The 23,625-nt window shown below is 40.7% G+C and overlaps 1 protein-coding gene across 1 annotated transcript in view; it reads left to right on the plus strand.

Moving 5' to 3' along the window:
- Window positions 1–23,625, plus strand: part of THBS4 (thrombospondin 4) — a gene marked incomplete at both ends in the record, with an annotated part of 39,958 nt that overhangs the window by 1,781 nt on the left and 14,552 nt on the right. The window contains 8 exons of the mRNA XM_083884308.1: window positions 3,490–3,693; window positions 7,693–7,940; window positions 9,020–9,125; window positions 14,970–15,052; window positions 15,641–15,692; window positions 17,016–17,188; window positions 20,342–20,479; window positions 21,011–21,088. Coding sequence (XP_083740434.1) covers window positions 3,490–3,693; window positions 7,693–7,940; window positions 9,020–9,125; window positions 14,970–15,052; window positions 15,641–15,692; window positions 17,016–17,188; window positions 20,342–20,479; window positions 21,011–21,088 — 1,082 coding nt within the window. The remainder of the gene's footprint in view (window positions 1–3,489; window positions 3,694–7,692; window positions 7,941–9,019; window positions 9,126–14,969; window positions 15,053–15,640; window positions 15,693–17,015; window positions 17,189–20,341; window positions 20,480–21,010; window positions 21,089–23,625) is intronic.

Below are 23,625 nucleotides of genomic sequence, written 5' to 3' on the forward strand. Positions count from 1 at the left end.
TCTTCTAAACCCAGGATTGCCGTGGGAATATTATGCACGTTGTAAGTCCGGAGCTGCTGTATTTTGGAGCTTGAGTTGGGTGGGTGGTTATCGCTCTGCTTTTGACTGGAACCAGCTCAGCTGCCAACTGCACCACTTAGTACAACTTCGTGCTACTTACTCCAAGAGCTTGTGGTTTCTGCTGCATTGTTAACTCCTTCAACTGCCTTACAGAATGATTTTTTGACACCTCAATCGGTTATTACTTAAGCAGATCTAAAAAACAGCCAGTCGAAACAATACAGCTCATTTCCAAAAGCCTTTGTTGAAGACCTTTACAATGTGAAAACATTTCAAAGAATTGCTGTGATGACAAATTGCGTATTACTGAATTAAAAAAAAAAAAAAAAAAAAAAAAAAATCACCAGATTTCTAACTTTTTGGGGCAGTGGCCAGTGAAGAACTCCACTCTCAACAAGGGATGCTGTCAGCTTCTTGGGGTCAGTGGGAAATTGTTGTGGTGGGGGTAAAGATTTCACTCCAGGTAGATGAGCCATTAATAATTACCTTGAAAATGCTGAACAGTAGTGGAGCAGTGTTTATACCTACAGTTTTGATTAGGTGTGACCAGAAAACAGCCTTGGAAAGTCTTAAAAAAGTGGTGTGATATGGCAACAGAGTTAGAGGAAAGAAGGGATGTTTTAAGTTCCATGCTCTCCTCTGTCACTAATTTTACTCCTCATCCTAGCACTTCCCATCACGTCTCCTAGCGTTCATCTGAAGAGCTGGCCTTGGTGGGTTTGGGCAGATTTCCAAAGTGTGGTTTGCCACTGTCTCACCATGTAGCTCATCCCTTGTTAGCATTGGGCTAAAAGGGTGAGCAACTCTATTCTAAGAACCACGGAAGGAAAGTGGAGGAGAGAATTCCTGGTCTGTCCCTCAAGCAGGCTCAGTTTAGCCTGGTGGGTATGGACACTCGTGCTTGAAGGCATGAACACATTTTGGAGTTTTCAATCCATTGCATGGATTAAAACCAGCTGCTTGTGCCTTTCAGCTTTGGCAGTCCTATTCTATACATTTGCTTTCAAGTCTGCCTTTCCACAGAGAGGAACAAAGAGACAAGGTTCTTCAGAAAATGAAATGTGAAATCTTTGCAGATCTTTTTTTTCCCTGTTCCTCCAAAGAGATAATTGTCTCTATAATGGCCAAGAGCTGTCTCTGCCAGCTCTGCTAAAGATGTAAAATGAATTTTCATAACCCCCTCGTTCTTCTGCTAGCTGCACTTGCTAGCATCTGTGTAAGTTGTGCTTAAGGATGGATCTGATCATGTAGTGCATCCACATGCTCATCAGTGAAGATATCCCAGGAAAGAGTTTGATAAAATGGTGCTGAAGGATCTGGCTAAGGCACAGGGTGTTGTGGAACACAACTGCCAAACCTAATTGAGTATTAATTTAAATATGCAAATTACAAAAATTTCAATAAATGTTTTCTATAATGTTAGACAGATGTTTCCCAGTGTTTAGTAATTACTTTTGTAATATTTTTAAGTGACTCTACCATAGATTAATGAGCATCACAGGAATTGACAGAAAGTCAGCCAACAGACCTATATAGCTAACAAAATGTACAAAATGTATAGCTATATTTCATTCTCTCAAAGTCTTTGGTATTGTCTTGCATTGTTCCAGCTGAGGAAACACAGCTGTATTTTATGAATGGCTATTCCTTGTAAAACGCTGTTGTACAGAGTAGTGAGTTGCATTTCAGTCTCTCTGCACTAAATGTGATGAAGTACCCAGCCTTTTGCTGCTGCTTTCCATGGCACTGGCTTCAGTGGAGGCAGTGGTTGTCCTGGGATGCTGTAAATCTTAACTGAATGAAAGAGAAATCTTTTGTCCAGGTCCACCTTACATATATGTTTCTTAGTTGTTTGATAGTAGTATTACTAGTACATACAGATCAAGGGCCTGATATTTTCCTAAAGAAAATAATGTGTCCTGAAGATTCTCTGTAGAGTCATGAGATCCTTAGACACAATACAAGTGTAGACTTAAGAGATTGTTTCAATGGCTTAATGAAATTTCTCTTTTTTGGAAATAACATTAATGTCTAAATGAACGGAGGCTTCAGAATGAGTGATGGGAGCAGCATGAACCCATGAACAGTGTAAGGGAGCAGGGTTTCCCACATATCTGTGGGAAGGTCTGTGTGCCCATATGGTTGTTCTTTGAGCGCTCTTCAGTCTTTTCCTGTGTGTAGTGTGTGGAAACCCTGGAATGGTAGGATCACCCTATAGACAACAACAGCTTTGGGGTTGTTGTGTAGACAAGGCTCAACTGTAAAAGTCCACCTGTGTTTTTCAGCCTGGGAAACTAAACTTATTAGTACAACCATGGGCTTGAATCAAGCTAAGGCACAATGTGCTTTCATGTTCCTTTGCTGTCTGCCTGGTGTTACAGCTCTTCTCTGGTGACAGCTCTATAGTATTGCTCTGGTGTGGGGGAAGAATGTGGCCCAGCTGTGGGAGGCCTATGGAGTGCCAGTGGTGTACAATGGCTCAGTGTGCTCTTATATTTAAATAACACTTGTGCATAATCATTTATCAGACTTTACTGCCAAGGTATAATATATATATTGCTTTAATTGTGGGGTGTTGGAATAGGAGATAATCAAGAAACCTAATGGAAGAGTTTATTGAGTTTGGAGATGTTGTGGATTTAGGAACATTGAGGAAGAGCCCAGTTTGTTGTTTCAGTGCCATAAGGGACATAGGTGACATATATGTGAAAATCATAAACTCTTTGTTGATGGATTGTGGAAAAACTAAAATAAAAATTTGAGACAGCTTTCACTACGCCTTCAGGGTTTGTGGGTTTTGTTTTGTGTTGGTTGGTTTTTGTCAGGCCTGTATTTCTTTGTTTTCTGTGCCAGAAGGGAAAACTGAGTCTTATTTGTAGAATATACTTTCTGAAAAACCAATGAAGTGAGAAGGTTGTGAACATCATATTGCTTACCTGTCTTTTTGGTATGTTAATGGGTGCCCTGCAAAGGATGAGCATTCTGGAAATCTATCTGAAAATTTAATGCTGAATTATCCAATTGATATGTGAACACAAACATCTGAATTTATGAAAGCAGAAATAGGTTAAAAAGATTCCTGTTGAGGTGAATCCTCAGAAGATAAGAACTTTTGAGATCGCCCAAAAATATTTGAGTACCTCAATTTGAAGACTAGGTATTTCTGTGTTAGAAACTTATCAATAATTCCTTTGAAGTAAAAAATGTTAAAATAGTATCAGTTGCAAAAAATTATAGATATTTTGATAGAATCATAGAATAGTGGTAGCTAGCAGGCACCATCTAGTCCAAACTTGCTGCATGTGTGGGGATATATTTCACTAGACCAGATTGCTTAAGATATCCCTTCCAGTGCATCCTTCTTTGGTCATTATTATATTTAATTTGCTGTTATTTGCTGTTGAAATTTCCTTTTTTTCCCTCCCCCAGTTTTTGACCTTCTTCCTTATTCCAACAAGAGAGTGGAACTGCACTTCTTGCAACAAGCTTTTGGGGATCCTATGCTGAATGAAGTGTACTTGCTATCAACATTCACATTACAGCCAAAGAGCACGGCCACTGTTTTTGGCCTATATTCATCAGCTGACAACAGCAAGTATTTTGAATTTACGGTAATGGGAAGGATGAGTAAAGGTGAGTTGTTTGGAATGTGTATGGTAGAACTAGTGTTGGATCCATAGCTACTGGTGTGTGACAGATGAATGTTGACAACTGTGTGATTAACCTTTGTGCTTGAGTCATTCCTGTTGCATGCTGTCACTTTTCACATCCCCTCTCACTCCTTCATCTCTTTGCTCCATCTCCCTGATGCTGCTCTCTCCTGGGCAGGGAAGCTGACCTCAGTCAGCTGGTATCTCAGCTGTGATGCTTACTCTGAGCAATGCTGAGAAAGGAGGAAAAAAACGTGGAGAATGGAGCAAGGAGTCAATTTGGTTTGGTCTCTTTTTGTATTTTTTTTCCCCTAGGGATGATCACTGCTTCTTATTACTCAGGAATTCAAGGGACACACGCACATGCTGCCTCATACATATGAAAGGCAGGTTCTTGTTCAGCTGACCCTGGAGGTTAAATGTGACTATGCAAGACAAATATTCCTGGCACTTACAAGATCTGTTGGGGGAAATAAAGTGTTGGTTCTTTATTTACTGGAATTAGTTAATCAGGAGTCAGAGTAGGAACTGCAGCAGTTTTAGAGATAGTTTCATTGATCTGTAAACCAGATTTAGGATATACTACAATTTTAAGGTTCTGTAAAAATTTGTTGATTTATGTACATTATTGTTGCTGCATTGACTTCACCACTGCTATAGTAATTTGCTACTGAGTAATTAGCTAAATCAAATATACTGTGAAATTCTACTGAGTTTATACATAGGGAAGTTATTCAATATGCTGCAAAAGAAGAAAAGCACACCTTTTCATTAAGCTTTGTAGGGGAATGAGTTAGATTAAAAATTGGTAGTTTTATCAGGTCTGCCAAAATCCTTCTGAGGTAAGGGAATAAGAGCTATGTGTTGGGAATGAGTAATACATGGTCACACAGCCTCGTCAAAAGTACCATACAATTCCTAACACTGACTTACTTAATTGCTAAATAAATGATAGATTACACATCCTCGCTCTCCCTCTCACACATGCACAATTATATATGTAAATGTTGTACATATATATAGGAACACAAATGTGTCTATATATATACAAGCTTGAACATACTAAACTCTGCTTTTCAAAAATGTCTGTGTGTCCAGAGGCTACTGACAGTCTCTTAAGTCTGTTAAAGTGTTTCTGGTGGAAGATCACATAGTTTCTTTTGGTTTTATCCCTCAGTAGGCTGGTGTTTGAGGGGTGTCTGTGTGACAGGACAAACACAATAGTGACATAGGTGTAGGCAGCATGAAGCAGCTTGTCCTGGTTGTGACCAATGTTGAGTAGATGGGTGATGTCTATAACCTATCTGGTGTAAAGGATTGGCCAAAGAGAGGGAGGCTTTTTGCAGCAAGACTGTTCATTGGACCTCTTTGGCTCCTTATTACTTTAGGGCACCTTGTTCAAGGCATATGGCAGTGAGCAAGTGGTAGGCAGTGTTTTCACACCTGATTTCTCTGGAAGTGTTAGGGATCCCATATGGCTGCTTCATAAAGTGCATTAAACTGCATCCAGGAGATTGTCGTGTCAGCTGCAAGTATGGAGTGTGTGAGTTGTGTATTTTCCTCTTAAGACTGAACATCATTGCTTAAGTGGTGAACCAATGTTGGCATCTAAGTAAAAGGCAGGATCTTAATAGCTGTGGTTTTAAAAGAATGAATAGTACTTTCTCTGAATGGTATTTCTAGTTATGCTCCCAAATCTGATCTAAGGAGCTCAAAGCAGGCCTTACTTATACTTTAAAATGTCACATTTAGGAGTTTTCTTCCCAATAGTTGCCTCACATTCCGTTTTTATTGTGGTGTAACTGACAGTGACATGTTCATGGCACCTAAATGTTTTTGAAAGCACAGGTCTCAATTAATGAGTTAACAGCTAAACTTATGGTAGACAATTGTGCCTTTCAGAGACAGATAGCATCCATGGATTTCTTATCCTTTTAAAATTATTCCTATATGGACCAAACAGCAGTTAGTGCATAGAAGTATTGCAGTTAAACAATTATGTGAAGTAGCTCCCATTTTAATTGAAAATTTGTTTCTTAAGCAGTTTACGTGACACTCCAATGAATTTCTGTAAAATATTCAAGCAGCAAATGTACTGCAGGGGCTTGGATGAGTTAAATCTTGGAGGTAGAGATTGTGATCCAAGAAAATCTCTCTTCAAAAGCCTACTCTAGTTTTACCAGCTGAATATTTGGGTTTGGCTGAGGAAAGAATACTTGATCCTCCTTCCAAGCCTGATTGCTCCTTGTCCTGAAACTATGCTGGCAGGGTCTGTTCTGGGTCCTGCCTCCATCTCCTGTTCCTTTCTCTAGGCTACTGTTGTGTTTGGTCACTCTGAATGCAGGGCCAGATCCAAAGACCTTACTTTCATATGACCAGGAGTGCACAATATTCACAAAAATAAAATGCCTGCAATGTACCCTGTCTTGCTGTGTCTTCGAGTTTGCCAAGGAATGCTGCCTTTTAGCGAGTCACTGCTGACCTCATCCACCTTTGCGGAAATCTCAGCTTTGGCAGTCTTTTGACATAGACAGTAGTGGAAACATTCCTGATACTGGTCACAGCTGCTCAGGTTCTAGCACTGGTGTAGACTTCAAAGATGGAGACATACCCTGCCCCATTCATGCTGGTATAAATCTGGGGGGTTTTTAATCATTAGACTGAGGAATTAGAAAAATTTTAGGGAGTGTGTGCGCAGTGAGTTGGGAGGTCACCAACAAACAGGTATCACAGCATCAAAGCAATTATATTAGTATGTTTTGGAAAGATGGGTAGTTTGTTAAATGAGTAGAAATGTATGGTTTCAGTAACTAGCTGTTGTTAGGTCCACAGCCAGCAAGAGCTTTTACCTCCACTATATCCACGATTTTTGTTGACTTAGTGTCAGACCATTTGTGAGCTCTCACTTGATGCAACCTTAGCACCCATCTGTAAATTTCAGACTTTAGGAAGAGCCAGCCTGTAAATATTTAGATGCCTGGTGTCTGTGCAGCTTGACTCCTCATGCACATAACTGTTATGATCAGGAAATAAGTGATTGTTGGCTGGTGATCAGTGGGATCTTTGAAACAAGGTCTGTTTGAAATTGCAGGGTAGTTATTCACTGTCCAGATGCATTCAGCTCTTTGCTTCTGCAGATATGCAGTTGGAGAGTCAGGGTCAGATTTTGTGGAGAGAATCAGCTAGCTGATCTTAGAAATCTGGTTCACAGATTCTAGCTTACTGATCCAATTTCCTTAGGAAAGAGACTTTCTTTTTCAATATTACTCAGCAGATATTTATTCTAAGTGTATTTGTCTGCTGTTGTGTTTTTTTTGATGGTGCATTTTGCTTTATCAGGTAGGTCAGTCACTGATGCTTTTAAAAAGAACTGAGAGAAGGTTTAGTCATCTCTAGGAGTGGACTATGCCTTTTCTGCATTATACTTTGGTTTTACTGAATGTTTGTTACAGATAAGTGCGGGTTACTGGTTTGGAAACATGCTTCCTTTGGTTTTTAATTACGCATTTGAATACACTCTTAGACAGCTCCACTGTATGCTGTATGCATCACTGAAATTGATTTTCTAGTTGTACACTTCTGCTACAGAGTGGTTTTGGGTCTATCAGATGTGTATGTGCCAAAGTGTGCTGACTGCAGGCTGTCTGCTATGCCCTGGTAACTTTACCACTTGCCTTTTAGCACATTATGGCCTGTAAAGTGACTTTGCTTAAGCCATTTAGAAAGGTCTGGACAATGCAGAAGAAAACTCAGCGTAGTCAGCAGAGCTTTACAAATAGGGGGTCACGCAAGCATCCTGCTAGAGTTGCTTTGAGAGTCAATGTAACATTTATTATTACCCTTGTGTCTGCATATGGGATGCATTTGCAAAAGCAGACATGTGGAGAAATACCAGAGCAATTGCAGATTTCCACAGGATGTTCCTTGACCAGCCTTGGGCTATCTGCTACCCTCTGATAGCCTTCTGTGTGTTTTGTCCTAGCGGTGCTGCGCTATCTCAAGAGTGATGGGAGGCTGAAGTCCGTGTTCTTTAGCAACATCCATCTGGCTGATGGGAAACCCCACGCTGTCATCTTGTGGCTGAGTGGCCTGCAGCAGGGGTTGAGCACCATAGAGTTGTATCTGGACTGCCTGCAAGTAGGTGCCATTGAGGACTTGCCAAAACCGTTTTCAGAGCTCTCTCAGAAGGTGGTGGCGGCTGAGTTGCGCACTCTGCAGGAGAAGCCACAGGTGAGCATGGAAACTGGGAACAGGCTGAGGACTTAGAGGCATCACCAGTGAACCTCTGGATCACTGAATTCAAACCTTAGTCCTCACAGCAGCCAAACTCTGTACTGTAATACTTTAATAATAAATTGTGAAATAAATGTAAATAGAAGCTCCCTATGGAGCAGGTGAAATCTTCGCTCACATGAACCCTATAATAACTATGCTATTTGTTTTAAATACAATTTTTAGCTTTTTTAATAGAATCAAAAAACCTACTGCCTCCTTCACTTCAATCTAGTTGTTTTTTGGGGAGTGGTCTTTTTGTAAGGACTTTGCTAATGCAGTAAGGGCAATTTTTCACTGGCTTCTTAAAGCTGTTCTGTATGAGCAATGCTTATCTGTGTATGTGGCTTTCCTCTTCATGATATGCCAAGAGACTAAAAAAGACAAAACAAAGGGGAGACTTTTTTGGTGCCAGGGTGAAACCCTCATCTGTTTGACTGCAATAGCTTTTCTTCCTCTGTCTGCCAACCAGGAGTTGATAAAGCTTCCTGTCATCTCCCTATCAGCAATCTGAGATAAACAGTGTTTTCCACAGCATCTTCCATCATCATCATTAATCAAAAATACTTATTAGAAGGTGCAAGGGCATTCTGCCCCCAAGGTTGCCCACTTTATTTCAGTGTAGTCTTGAAAATGAGCCTGTTTTTATGGAGAATGACTGAGATGCCCATATTCCTGACATGAATATATGTACTGTTTGAGAGGAGAGGGAAAAAAGAATGCTTTGGATGCACTTCAGAAAAAATTATATGCCACAGAAATATGTGAACTTCCTAGTATGTGAGATCATATGAACTGGAATAGTAAAAAAGAAAGTTTGTAATATAAACAGCTATGTGAAAATCTGCAAGGCAAAGATTAGAGATTTTAAACAGTTCAAATGACAATGGATGGTCCTGAAGGGAATGGTGTAGGACCCCTACATGCATAGGATATGGACTCTCTCTCTTAGAATAATTAAATTACTTTGTCTGATATTTCATATTTTTCCCATTGTTGTACTAGAATGGTGAGCTCTGTTTTTCTTGTGAGCCCAGGTTACACTAGATGAGCTAAAGCTGGTAGCTGGAGGAACCCTTGCTGAAGTGAGAAACCTGCAGGATTGTTTTCTTCAACAAATTGAGCCTGTACCTCCGTACACTGGTAAGGCCTGCTTAACTGGGAGTTAAAATTATTCCTAATGACATTAGTGTAAGGAAGCTAATGTGATGAATGTTGAAAACGTGAAGAAGACTATAGTCAAGTAATAACAATTACTTGACTAAATTGTAGCAATGACAATTTCCTGTAAATGTTTTAGAAATAGCTCTGTTTGAAGAGAAAGCTGTTGCTGATGATAAAGCAATGAATTGTTGTTTTAGTGAAAGTATGTAATGATTGAAAAAGGTTTTTTAGCCTAATTTGGAAGGAAATTTTTATGATGATGATCTGTTTGTGTCAGCTTAATAATATTTTAAGTATTCAAATTGCAAACATTTGCACATGGAAAGTAGTGCTAAGTGGGGTACATTGCTACAGTCTGTATGAAAGGAAGATGGAGTAGCAAGATCTACCCATGTACTTATCCACAGAGACAGTATTCATTCTTTTTGAGTGCTGGAATGTCACCAAGAAGGAGCAAGGTGTGACAAAGTTCACAGGAGACTGAAGAAAATGTTTGTGCTGTGGCTACAGAGCCTGCATGTCTATGTGGGAAAAGCCATTGCAGAGTAGCCACTAGTCCTGCCACAATTTAACCAAGGCTTTTTGTCACCTGCTGACGGGAACACTGATTTAAAAACATTTCATTTTCTGCCTGTGCTGAGCATTGTGGAGACTGAGCTGGGAAGAAGGAGGAAGGGAAGGAGCTGAGGCTACTGAGATCCCTGCAGAGCCTCAGGGGCTTAATGCAATCCCCTGTGTTAGATGAGGGTGTTTTCTGACCTCTGGACACAGAAAATCTGTGCTAGACTGTCCCATCTGTAGTCATCCTAGTCCCTGTCCATCTGCCTTTCTGCTGAGGGTGTGAGGGAGAAGAACGGGTTCACACTGTGCATGCAATATGTTAATATATGACAACCATGGAAGGAAAACTCAGTTCAAGGTTTGAAATAGGATCTGTGATATGTTCTCTCTCTTGTACTCTTTCCTGTCCCCCTTGCTAAACCCAACCCTGCAGCATTGCTAGTTTTGATAGGAACAGAAACAAGATGCAAAAATTTTATGTGAGCATCCTGGGTAGGTCACACGAATGTAGGCATCAGTGGTGTGCAGTGCTAACAAAATCTGGTCTACCTTTTAGCTATGTAAATCCTTAGTTCCAGATACTTCTATTTGCTTGCTTCTTAACATATATATACTTAGATTAAAAAAAATAGTTTTATCCTCAAAACTCTCTCTCTGAGACTAAATCAGCAAGCATTTGAACATGAAACTGAAGGTCAATTCAGTGTTTGCTTCTGCAAAAACTGGCAGCTCTCTTATGGCAAGTTTCCAAATTACAGACTTGCAGCTTTTTCATTTGTAAATTTTTGCTCACAAATCAATAATGCAAATTATTGGTAATATACAGACAGGTACTATCTCTTTGTGGCTGCCTCCACCTGGCTTAGACTCTCAAACTGAGTTGCTTTTAACTTTCAAGTGGAATTAGTATCATTAATAATAATAGTAATAATAATAGTAATAATAAACTACTCACATAAATGCATTCAAAGTCTACATAGTCAAGTCCACCAAAAAAAAAAAAAATGGACGTTCCAACAGCAATTTTAACTTGTCTGGCTTGTACTTTGCATATGCTTCATGATGCCCTTCTATGGCAATTATATATCAGATAACAAAAATTTGCCTACTGCCAGGAAAAGCTGGAATTAAAATGCTCAGATATATAAGGGGGCGAGACCTCATGTCTTGATAAAATATATGCTTTCATATTAATTGGAAAATCTTTGGGAGTGCTTTGGACCTGAATAACTACATGGCTTTAACTGTGTGTCTGGTTGTTGCTCATTGCTTTGGCAGCAGCATTCCCCCCATGTTCAGTCTGTGAGGCTGACACACCTTAGCAGTGGGATGAGATTAGGATGATCAGACACACACTGATGATGTATATTTGGATTTTTGTGTTTGGGTAGGAAAATAGAATGCAGGGTGCACTGGGTTGGTAGATGAGATTAGTCCTCTGCATGTGATCATCATCCCAAGATCATTCCAGTCACAAGGGATCTTTGGAAGTTGTCTAGTTCATGTAGGGTACCTGAACCTGACAAAGTATTAAAAAAATAGCTATGTTGCACCAGACCAAATGTTCTTTTAACCAAGCTGCTGTTAGAGACAATATGTCAATATAGAACTATGGACAAGAGCATAATGGAATGGAGTCTTGGTGTGGCTTTCTCTGAATGCTTCACTGTTCTCCCCCCCATGGTGTTCAGAGCTCTTGACTAGAGGTGATGTCTTTGTGGTTTGTAATCAATATATGTTTTTGTCCATGGAACTGTCCAGTCAGTTTTGAATGCATGGTCAAGAATGTCTCCTGGCAAGAAATTTATCACGTGTGAGGGATATTTCCTTCTGTTTACTTGGAACCTGCCTCTTCCTAATTCCACATGCAACTTGTATGTACAAGTGAAAGTGTATGTACAGGTGAAAGATTATAGGCTGTTCAGAAACGCTTTTTCTTGTCAGCCATCATCTATTCTGTAATCATGTGTCCCTCTCTGGACAAGAAACCATAATCTTCCAGAGTTCAAGAAGGTGGACAATGATCTCATGCACATGGTTTGATTCTTGGGATCGTCCAATGCAGGGCCAGGATTTGACCTGATAATCCTTATGAGTCCCTTTCAACTCAGGCTATTCTATGATTCTGTGGGTGTCATTGTCTTTCACTGAAAATTCAGGGTTTGAATGACATGAACAGGAGCAAGAGTGTTGCTTCATCCAGAGAGCTGGTTTTCCCAAGAGGAGTAGAAGCAATAGCCCAACACTGGTGTTTGTGCATGCCTGGGCCAGCTGACTGTGCAATGAAGCTGGTTGCCTGCTTGAAATCCAGGGCCCTGTATTTGAACAGGTTGCCTAGGGAAGTTATGAATGCCCCATCAGGAAATGCTGAAGGCCAGGCTAGATGAAATTTTGAGCATTCTGGTCCGATGAAACGTGTCCCTGCCATGGCAAGGAAGTTGCACTAGGTGATCTTCAAAGCTCTTTTTCAGTTTAGAATTCTGTGATTATATACTGCAACATCCTGGCAAGAGGAAGATGGGGCCTTCAGAACAAAGTTCCCTGTTGGTCTGTAATATTGAGAGCAGTCTCTGAACTTAGTTATTACTGTGAAGGCCATTTTGTTATCATAATCATATTCTTAATAACTCAAGAATATAGAGCTATGGCATAGCTGAACTGAGAAGTTGCCTTATTAGATATTAGGGAATATGGATGAGAGACTACATGGAAGGGCCAGATAACTGTATAGCTTCAGGCTGGTGCCTTTTGCTTACCTGCTTTCTCCTGGATCCACTATATTGTGGACTGACAGTTTCCTTAAAGGAGTACTTACCCCTAAACACTAGTTATTCTGCCTGCTGTTGGAATTTCTTTTAAAGGAAAAAAAAAAAAAAAAAAAAAAAAACCCAAACCAAACCAAACCAAACCAAGCCAACAACAACAACAACAACAAAACCAAACCAAAACAAAACGAAAAAGCCCCCCCCCAAAAAAACCAAACCCAAAACAGCAACAACAAAAAAACCCCAGGTGTATTCAGCTATTTCTGCTCTGCTGTCTAAATTTGCACACAGAACATGGATTCATGACAGTTTAACCTTGTTTAGTCCACCTTAATGTTCAGCAGTCTGCAAAACTTAACTACAGAATAGATCTGGTTTTGATTTAGATGCTAGCCAACAAACACCATCTGAAGCCTTGAGGATTTTTTGCAGATTTCAATCAATAATGCCTAAATAAGTCTTTGTTTTAAAAATAAAACAAGAACAGACCCCAGCATCTGGCCTGACAGCTCGTGTGCCAGGTTCCACTGTGGGATTCTAAAACACCCATGATATTATGTCCTGCTGTTGTCACCCAAATAAAAATATGGCAAAGTTAGGACTAGAACAGAGGCAGATTCTGGAACAGGTGATTCCCAGCTCTTTAAACTTTTTCAGTGTTTTGATGAGAAAATATGAAGTGAAGAAACCATATTATGTGGGGAGTTGGACGGTTCTCACTAGGATGTTTGGAAACAGTTAGACATGCTTTGAAGTACAAAACAATGAAGTAAACATTAAGGGAAGCATTTTTCATATAAGCTTTCAGTACTCACAAAAATAACATGTGAATAAACCTCCCTGAAGCTATCAGGCATAATATCAAAATATCCTGCCTGCCTAGACTGTGGAAGAGCATATATTTGTGAAGTTTGTTTTTAGATACAGACTTAGAGAAGTAAACAAATATTTTCTTCTTGAGAGGTACAAATTCAGAAGTAAGCTGCAAACAGAAGCAACCATAAGCTACTGTGCTAAACAAGCTCTCTGCTTCTTCTCTGTCACTGGCTCAAAACCCATGTTTCATTCAAGAGATTAAAATCTCCTGTGAGGATCTTGGGTTGGATCTGGTCCTTCCCTATGGCTCATTACAGATGTAACTTTTGGTTTTGTCTTATAGTCTTTAATTTGCTACTTAGTATTGAGGACTGACTTTTGGGGTGAGTTCATAGTGTGTTGAGTAGATGTTTCCTGAGTCCATACAGAGTCTGCACCTGTCAGAAGCAAATGCAGCCATGAAAATTGTGTACAGTGTCATGAGCTGCCTTTGAGAAGAAAAGCCAAGTGACTATTGCAGTTACTAAAAACACTGTTTTGTCAGAGCAGGCACTGTTGATGTCTTCTCAGAGCTTCACAGTGAGGCTGCTCAGAAAGCTGGGTAACTTTACTTTGAAGAATATGTATGAATCAGTTGTGGTTACAACTGTGCTGTGCCAGGAGGACCAGGGAAGTAATCAAGCTGTTGTACTCAGGATTGGTGAGCTGCACCAAGGCCACACCTCAAATCCTTGTTCAGTTTTGGGCCCCTCACTTTAAAAGTGAGATTGAGGTGCTGGAGTGTGTCTAGTGAAGGGCAACAAGGCTGGTGAAAGGACTAGAGAATGTGTCATATGAGGAATAGCTGAGGGAGCTGGGTTTGTTCAGTCTCAAGAAGAGGAGGCTCAGGGGGACTTCATTGCTTTCTAAAACCACCTGAAAGGAGGGTACAGCCAGGTGGGCACCAGTTTCTTCTGCCATGCCTGCAGTAGGAAGACAAGAGGAAATGGCCTTAAACTGAGACAGGGGAGATTCAGCTTAGATATTAGAAATATTTTTTCATTATTAGAGTGGTCAGGTATTGGAATAGGTTGCCCAGGGAGATGGTGGAGTTACCTGGAGGTATTCAGGTGATGTCTGGATCTGGGGCTAAGGTGATGGTTTGGTGGTTTAGGGATCACAGTGGTAGTGTTGGGTAGATGGCTGGACTGCATGATCTTAAAGGTCTCTTCCAACATTGATGATTCTATGATTCTGATTTTTTGACATGCATATATGCTTCGTGGCCTCACCTTGCCCTCCTGCCCCAAACTGGGTATCACAAATATCCAGTTCTGAAATACCAGGGTATCACTCAGGGTTGCTGGCCTCAGGCCTGGGGGGAACCAGTAGCACTGGTGTTGCCTAAGAGAGCCTTAACATTGAAGGAATGGTAGAATAATCGTGATCTTATTTTTCTCTCTGTGGAGAGCTTTCTGCTTTGCCCATTTCTGTGCTACATGAGGAGTTCAGTCCAGAAAAGCCTTGAGTTCAGGAAAATCACACTATAAAATTTGAGATAAATACTGTGTTTCAACTAATTAATTTCTACAGGGCTTGCATAACAGTAGTATCTGCCCTCCATGGCTCTTCATCAGAAATTACCATGACAAATGAAGAAGAGTTATGTTGTGCACTCTTTTGCATTGCTGTTTCTCTGCAGGTGATTTTAATAGGCAGCTGATGGGTCAAATTATGCAGATGAACCAAATACTGAGAGATGTGAAAGACCTTCTTAGACAACAGGTACTGTATAGAGGCTTTTGTGTGAAATATCCCAATTTTGCCCCTTTGACAGAGTCAGCACTGTCAGACTTCAGGTAAGCAGTAAACTCCTGTGTAGAGTTATTGCCTTGAAGGCATGACACAATCAAGAAGAAATAACCATATAGGTCCTGGTGCCCTGTACTTGCAACGGAGGGTCATTGCATATGGGAGTGTATGGGGCTTGCTTATTCAGATCCAGAAGATTTAGTGTCTGGTGAGGGAGCCATCCTAGCCCACTATTGGATAGTTGTGGATCTGTCGTATGGAGCTGAAATTGTATTTGTTTCACTTGCTGGTGGGTGTCAGAACTGGAATTGCTAGTGGCACATTCCATTGGTCAGACAAGGACCTTTGGACCTTTAAAAGTCCTGTTGATGAAGGCTGAACCAAACTACATCCATTAACCGTATCCTTAATTTTATGGAATACAAAGAACATCTCATTTAAGACTGATCACCTGTGTTGCATGGTTTGAGTGGCATCTTGGGGACTAATGGTTCTTCTCTCAGGCAGGTGCAAACTGGAAATATCTGTATCTAAATAATACTTATTTTCTATATTCTCAAGGTCAAAGAAACAACTTTTCTGAGAAATACCATAGCTGAATGCCAAGCATGTGGTGAGTATTCATGTTATTGCTGGTAATCTAGAAGAGATAGAGAGTTGTTTTAAAACTGGTATTGATTGTTTTAGCTTTATGTGGTTTCTAAACAGTACTTTTTAAAAATACTGTGTCCAAACTTCTAGTTGTATTTGTATTTGGACACAAGTTTAAAATAGATTTTCCTTAGAGAAAAAGCTTCCACAGACCCAACAATCACCTCTTGGGGGACAAAATGCCACTAAACCAAGCAGTACCCCTCAGGCTGCACTGTCATTTCTCACTCTGCCACAAAGCTGTGCCACATGTTCCTGTAGAGGGGAACGCTGTCTCCCAACTATCTGCTGCACAATCTTCCTAGAAGGACAAGGAAGGAATCATGTTCTGCTCCGGCTGGTATTACCAGTCTGTGGAAGATCCTATGCAGTCCATCTGAAGTTTGTCTGATTCTGAGTAGGCAGTCACTAGTTAACAGCAGTAAGACCCAAAAAGGTGGTCTTCATCTTTTCTCGAAGTGAAAAATATGCATACTTTTCCAAATGCCACTGCATGGCCCTCCTGCATCACACACAACTGACAATCAGTACACAAGTGCAGTCAGTATAAAAACCATTATACTTCCTTACTGTGTGAGACGAAAGGTCTTAAACTCATCAGGCCTTTTAGTTGATTTCTTCTGCCAGTCTATCAGCCTCATCTAAAGTCAAGTTGAGCTCTAGGCAGGGTAACATTTATGTGCAAGTGCCAAAGGAAAAGTCAAATTCCTACATGCATTTGTACCAAGGTTCTGTACCTGCCAGAGACTCAGAGAGACTCGTCTTTGGCTGGTCTCTGTGCACCTAAGCATGTGTACTTGCATGATCCTGCTGTGTTTGTGAGCTGCCAGTTCCTCCTTTATTCTTCTTATTTGTAGACTCTCAAGAGATGCTGTTATGAAACCAGAACATTGTGTTTCTTATGAAGTGGTACTGTTGCCAGTTTAGCCAGAGAAAAGCCCTGTATTTGTACTCTTATACTTGAGTCCCTTGGTCCGAGGTCACAGGCTTTCAGAGTTTCCTTCCCTGGCCAGCAACAGATGTTTTAACACTAACCTAAGAGGAAGACTCCCATATGTAGCCAGGAGAAGCACATGGACCTAAAAGAACAGTCTCAATTTCCCCTTGCTGGGGATGCAGTAAATTCCTGGGCCATTCATGGAGTTTTTCAGCCACAACACAGCTGGCAGCAGCACAGTGCAGGGACATGAAGTGTCTTGGGAATTTCTTTGGAATGCTTGCCAGCTGAGAGCCATGATGAACATTTCTTTCAACCACTGAAACTGTTGTTCTTTCTGCATTAAAGGTTTAGGCACTGTGAGTTTTCCAACTCAGCTTCCTAGGCGCACTAAACCAAAATGTGAAGTTAATTCCTGCTTCAGGGGAGTGAGGTGCATGGAGACAGCAGAGGGAATTCAATGTGGGCCTTGCCCTGAAGGACTCACGGGAAATGGAGTTACGTGCTCAGATATTGATGAGGTAAAATAGTGACTTTCACTGAATTAAAAAGGAAAGCTAAAAAGCAACTGTTTCATACATATCAATGGGTTGCTAATATTTGCTATCTTCAGCATTTACTGACTGCTTGCACAGTGAATATTAATTCATTTTGATTTGATTTTATTCCCCTGTTTTGCTGTTTCTTCAACTTTATGGAGGTTATGTGTGTGAAAACTTGAAATACTCTGGTGAGTTGAGAAGTCACTTAAAGGAGCTTAATGTTTGGGAAAAAGCCCTAGAACCTAAATCCAACCAAAACAAACTTTTGACATTGTTATTTCTATTCCACAAGAAGATGCTGTAGCTTCTGTTATAGGCTGCAGAAGCACTTTTTATTTAATATGAGCTTTGTTTCTTTAAACTGTGCTCCTGAACCAGCCTCAGAGACCAAAGTCTTCTCTTCAACCCAAACTGGAGTCATGTTTATATCCTTACCTTAAAAGTCTCTGAAAAAAAATAAACCATCAATTGTCATTGTTCCTTTTGCTTCTCTGTGTTTGTCTTGAAATGTGATAAAGTTGACTTATATCTAGTTCTTTTCTTAGGCTGTATGTTAGAAATTCAGATCTTGCTTGTATTGAAGACTGAATTAATAAATTTAAAGTATCTTAAATAAAAAAAAAAAGAAAACCTGTGTTAATTGGAATGGGACACACACTCGGAACAGAAACAACAAAACCACTTACAGCTTCACTGTATTTTTTTTTTTTTTTTTTTTTTTTTTTTTTTTTTTTTTTTTTTTTTTTTTTGTGGGATGATTTTTACCATTACTCCTTAGTCTTTTTTTGTGGAAACCTGGGTGTAGTAGACCAAGGAACCAGCAGAATTAGGTCACAAACTGTGCCTGTGGATAACACAGTATTACCAGTGTACCTGTTTAATAATGTAAAACAGCAAAAAAATCCCTTTTTCTCCTTCCTAGCCAGCAGGAAATGTGCTTTGACTGCTCTTTTGATTTACTCCCTCCTGTAGACCATCAGGTGAGGTTGTGATTGTCCCTTACACCTGCCTGTGAAAAACACTGGGGAGAGAAAGTGAGTTGGTTTCCTGAGGCGTTGGCAATGTCTCTTGTTTTGCCTTACGTGGCATGAACTGTGTCTGCTGCAACAGAAGGCACAAAAAATGGAGGAGAAGCTCTGAAATGTGAATGCAAGTGATGGATCCAAGACAGCTGTGGTACATGTTTGGTGCTACAGACAGGCATGGTGTGAGGCTCAAGCCAGCCTAGGTGGAGCCTGCCAGTTCGGATGGGTTTCACCTCCTGAGTTATTTTCAGACTCAGACAAAGCACGGCAATAATCTCCTCCCTGCCATTTTCAGGACTGGAGCAACTCTACCCATTACAGCAGTGGTGGAAAAAGAAACAGAGACTGGTTTTTGATGTCTTGATATAACAGTCGTTCTCTGTTAGCAGTCAGGCTCTGATCAGTGGAGATTCAGGTACCTTCATCTTCCTGCCACCATTCCACATGACAGACCTGCTTTCACATTAGAAACAGCAAGGAATTTTTGCCAAAATCGTGTCATAGAAATACAGTCTTGTTTATTATGAATTCTTTATGTGGACACTGCCATTAAAGTGCCACCTTACCAGGAACAATTTTGTTCACCAGCAAATACCTATTTAATCAGATGGATTTTTACTCAGATTTGCACAGGGAGAAATAAAGAAGCCATAAATGGCAATAATTTTGAATTGTGCAGTGAGAGGGGATGTGTCATATTACTTGTTTTCCTGAGTTAGCTGATATGCAGGAAAGTTTTTTTTGTTGGTTTTGGTTTATTTTTTAAAAGCCTTTTATGAATGAACTATCTCTGTACTTCCTAATAATAGTCATTTAAAAGAAATTATTGTACAAAATCTGATAAAGACAAGTCTGGAAGATTCCTCGCTAAGAGCTGCCATAATCTTTCCTGAGGTTGTTAGCATCTCTGCAGTATGCTCCCTAATTCATTACCAGTTTGAAGACATTACTTTGGTATTCTGGTGCCCATTATCTTGGGATCTGCAGCTCTGCTCGGTGTGCTGTGTAGTTTGCGTGCCCTCTGCTGCCTAAAATAAGAAATCCACAGGAAATAAGGAAGCACAAAATGTCTGTCCTAGGATTGAGGTTTTCCTTATCTTACTGATTGACGTACCATAAACAAATCTTTCTGTCGAACACACTTGGAAATTAATCATGACTTTTCTTGCTTCTTGTGTGTGTGTGTTTGGTTACAAGCTGTATGACTCTTGTAGGTGGATATTGTCAGGTTTGTTCTCCCTCCATCTTGCAGATGCTGTTCTGTTAGTGATGGAAGGAGGAAAAAAAGGCATTTTTGAAAAACTCTTTAGTATTTATTTTTCACGTTTCTCATTTATTGTTGTCTTTGAGCCGTGGGCAGTGAGATGGCACGTTGATGTTTTTGGTATTCTTATAAACATTACTTAGCAGCTAGTGTTGATGTTGAAAAGGCAGCAGTGCAGGATGTGTTTCCCAAACTGGCACCCACAAGAGCAGTGAAATTGGTCACAGCTGTTTTGTAAAACTGCATAAGGCAATGAAGTGAATGGTGCCTGCAGGCCAAGGGTGATTCTGTGGACATGTGATATTTTGGGAGAAGTTCCAAGGATTGCCTGTGGGCCTCCAGTCTAGAAATGTGTGGATGCCACTGATACATTCCTGCTTATCTGGCTTATGTTTGGATTCCTTCTGGCTATGAGATTTTTCCAAATATAAATGAAGGAAAATGCTGCTGCCATTTCTGTGTCTACAAAACACATTAGAAGGGTTGTTTGGAGGCTTGAAGTTATGTGGCTTTCCTGATATTGTGGTCTGGAGCCTTCCAGGAGCCTTTCAGCCTCCAAGGGATCTGAATCTGCCCAGCTAAGGGAAGGATTCAGGATGAGAGTTTAGGACATCAACTACAGGCTGTAAGGGAAGGTTGCAAATATTATTTAAATTTAGCTGAAGACTCACTGAGATCAGAAATACCTGCAGAGACGGTTTCCTCTCTAAGCCCTCTCTGAACTGAGGACATACATGTGTTGCATGTAGCATTGCCTTTGGCAAGAGGTGTGTACACACAGCCAGAGCCTGGATGTTAATTACTGAAGCACAAACATGTGGTTGGTTTGTTTTTCCTCTGCAGTGTCGTTACAACCCTTGCTTCCCTGGGGTGCTCTGTGTGAACACAGCTCCGGGTTTCCGATGTGAGACCTGTCCTCCAGGATACACGGGACAAACTGTGCAAGGGGTAGGACTCAGCTATGCCAAGAGCAATAAGCAGGTGAGTGGTGGCACCTCCGTGACAACTTCCATTGCAAGGTGCTGGTTTTATAGTAGCAGTGCATCTGTATTGCACTGTATTTATTTTTCAGTCATTCCATAATTGCCTTATGCTGTTAGGCAGAGCTCAGCATTTCAGAGATCTGAATTGTGTTTGCATAGGTTTAATGGGAGTATTAACAATCTAATACTCTTGTAGAGTATAGAGACAAGAAAAAAAATCATTATCTTTGTAAGAATCTCTGATCAACTTCAGCAGGCTCTGTTGATTTCTGTAAACTGGCTTTGAACTAGGAACAAAATTATTAAAAAGGCCTTTAATACTGTAAATTTTTTTCATATTTCTGAAAACACCCTAGACAGGTTCTGTGTAAACTCTTCTGGGTGAACCAGACCAGTTGAAATGGATATGTCTGTGACATTCTGAGAGCAGTTTCAGGAGAGGCTTCATCTCTTTTCAAGTCTTAAACTGTGGTGTTGTTTCTTCAGTCTGACATAATTTTTATTATTTGTGGATTTGGTTTATTGCTAGGTCTGCTTAGATATTGATGAATGTCAGAATGGAGGGCTTGGACTCTGTGTTCCGAATTCCCATTGCATAAATACTTTGGTAAGCGTCTTTTCATTTATGCCTTTAAAAAATCAATTGTTTCAAAATTCCATGAGGCTAGGATTGGATTTATGGGTCTGATGAAAGAGCAATTAATAATACAAATTTTTATTTGTCTTCTTATAAATCAAATTGTCTTCTTATAAATCAAATAAATCCTCTTCTCCTAGTCAATAGTAAAAAAAATTCCGTATTTGATTTGTCATGAACACATCCATCTGAATTGTATCCTTATCACTTTCTCTGTAGAGCAGAAGCTTTTCTCTCCATTCTATCCAGTGATGTGTTTTTATGGGTATGTTATTGCAAGAAACCTCCTTTGAAAGATTAAACCTCTGTTTCCAGTATCTCCTGCTTCCTGAGAACTGCTGCAACAAGCTGTTCCCCTGGCTGCTCTCTTTATAGGAGTTATGCATATAGTAACAGCTATCCCTGTAAATAAATGGAAACAAAGAGAGCTGCAATTGGTACAAGACTGTTAATACCCATAGATTTTAAACCCAGGAGAGCAAGCATAGGAGAAGTAAAAATTGTTTGAAAGATGTTAGGATGCAATAAAAAGGACATACAACCACTTTAGTGCTATGAAGGAAGTTGGACATAGAATCACATGGTCAAAGAATCATTTATGATAGAAAAGACCCTTAAGGCCAAGTCCAACTCTTAACACAGCACTAACAATCCCACCACTAACCATTTTCCCAACTGCCACATCCACACTCAGTAAGAATACTGAGTCCACCACTTCCCTGGGCAGCCTGTTTCAATGCTTGACAATCATTTGTGTAAACAAATTATTGCTAATATTCAATCTTAATCTTTCCTGACCTGAGAGGGCATGAGGATCTGAGGCCATTTCGTCTTGTCCTATCACTTATTTCTTGGGAGAAAAAACTGAGCACTACCCACCTATAGCATCCTATTTGGTACTTGCAGAGGGATGAGGTCTCCCCTGAGCCTCTTTTTCTCCAGGCTGAACACCCCCAGCTCCCTTGGCCACTCTTCACAGGACCTGTGCTCCAGACCCTTCACCAGTTTTGTTGTCATTCTCTGGACTCATTCCAGCACCTCAATGACTTTCTTGTAGTGAAGAGCCCAAAACTCAACACAGGATTTGAGGTGTGCCCAGCGCAGGGGGACAATCCCTGCCCTGCTCCTGCTGCCCACACCATTGCTGATCCAGCCCAGGATGCCATTGGCCTTGGCCCCCTGGGCACACCCTGCCTCATGTTCAGTCACTGTCACCAGCACCCCCAGGTCCTTTCCAGCCACTCTGCCCCAGCCTGTGGAGTTGCCTTGGGGAGCAGCACCTGTGTCTGGCCACCAGCTGGATGTAACTCCACTCCCCACCACTCTCTGGGCCCAGACATCCAGGCAGTTTTTTACCAGTGAACAGTCTATCTGCCCAAAGCATCAGCTGCCAGTTTCCCCAGGGGATTGCTGTGGGAAATGGTGTCAGAGGCTCATCCACTGAGCAGGTCACCCTGTTACAGAACAAGCAGGACCTGCCTTTCATAAATCTGTGCTGGCTGGGCCTGATCCCCTGATTGTCCTGTACATGCCACAGGCTTTCTTCATAGCAGGAGAAAGATCAAAAGTATCCTTCAGGTATAAAGGTGGTCCTTTCTGCAGCAAGGTACTGCTGAGGCTACCATTTGTATTAAGCATTAGCTTTCCTTGAGAATAAGCTTGTTTTCCAGGGCTGCTTTCACTGTTCAGGATGTTTGTATCTTTTTTTTGATATCTAGGGCATTTATTGTCACCTTTTTTATCTTGCTGCATGACTAGACATGCAACCTCTTTGGGAAGCCATCAGGCCCTGTCTGCAGAGGGCAGGCACCAAGTGTCCTGCCATCTGTCAAAACAGAGCAGTGTGGGATTTCTAATCCTTTATCCCTTCAGAAACAGTCTGGTCTGGAAATGCTGCCTTAGAGGCTATTTTAATGCATACCACAGCTTGATATAGGACAAAATATACCAAGGAAATTCAGCAGACTCCAGAAGATACTACCCTGTCATCCATTAGGATAAAGTGCACAGGCTGCTGTGTTTTAAATAAGCCATACCATTTGCAAGGCCCAGGGATTATTTTACTCTTCAGTCATCTGTTTATTTTCATCTTCATCCTGAAAATATGCAGACAGAACAGAGTTAAAATTTGTAACGAATTTTAGGAATAGGGGAAAAAAAGTAATGCCCATCTGAGCAGTAAGTAGATTTCTCTATGATGGTGGACTACAATAGTTCTGACAGTTCTTCCAACAGACTTTGTACACGAAGAGTGAAGTTTTATGAAGCACCTCCATTTCACCAATGGTACACGTCTATCAGAGATCTGCCCGTTTCTGTCCCTTGACATGACAAAAACTAATTATTCTCCATAAGATAAAAAGATTGTTCTCAATCAACTTTTATGTCTTAAGTTACAGGTCTACAAGAATGTGAGACAGAGACAAAAGCCACACTGGATGCCTAAAGAGGACCTCACTTTATCAGCATTTATCTGTTTATATCTTATATGGTGATTGGCCCAGCAC

The sequence above is a fragment of the Zosterops lateralis genome, assembly GCF_965231275.1.
Source record: "Zosterops lateralis genome assembly, chromosome: Z".
NCBI classification, from domain to species: Eukaryota; Metazoa; Chordata; class Aves; order Passeriformes; family Zosteropidae; genus Zosterops; species Zosterops lateralis.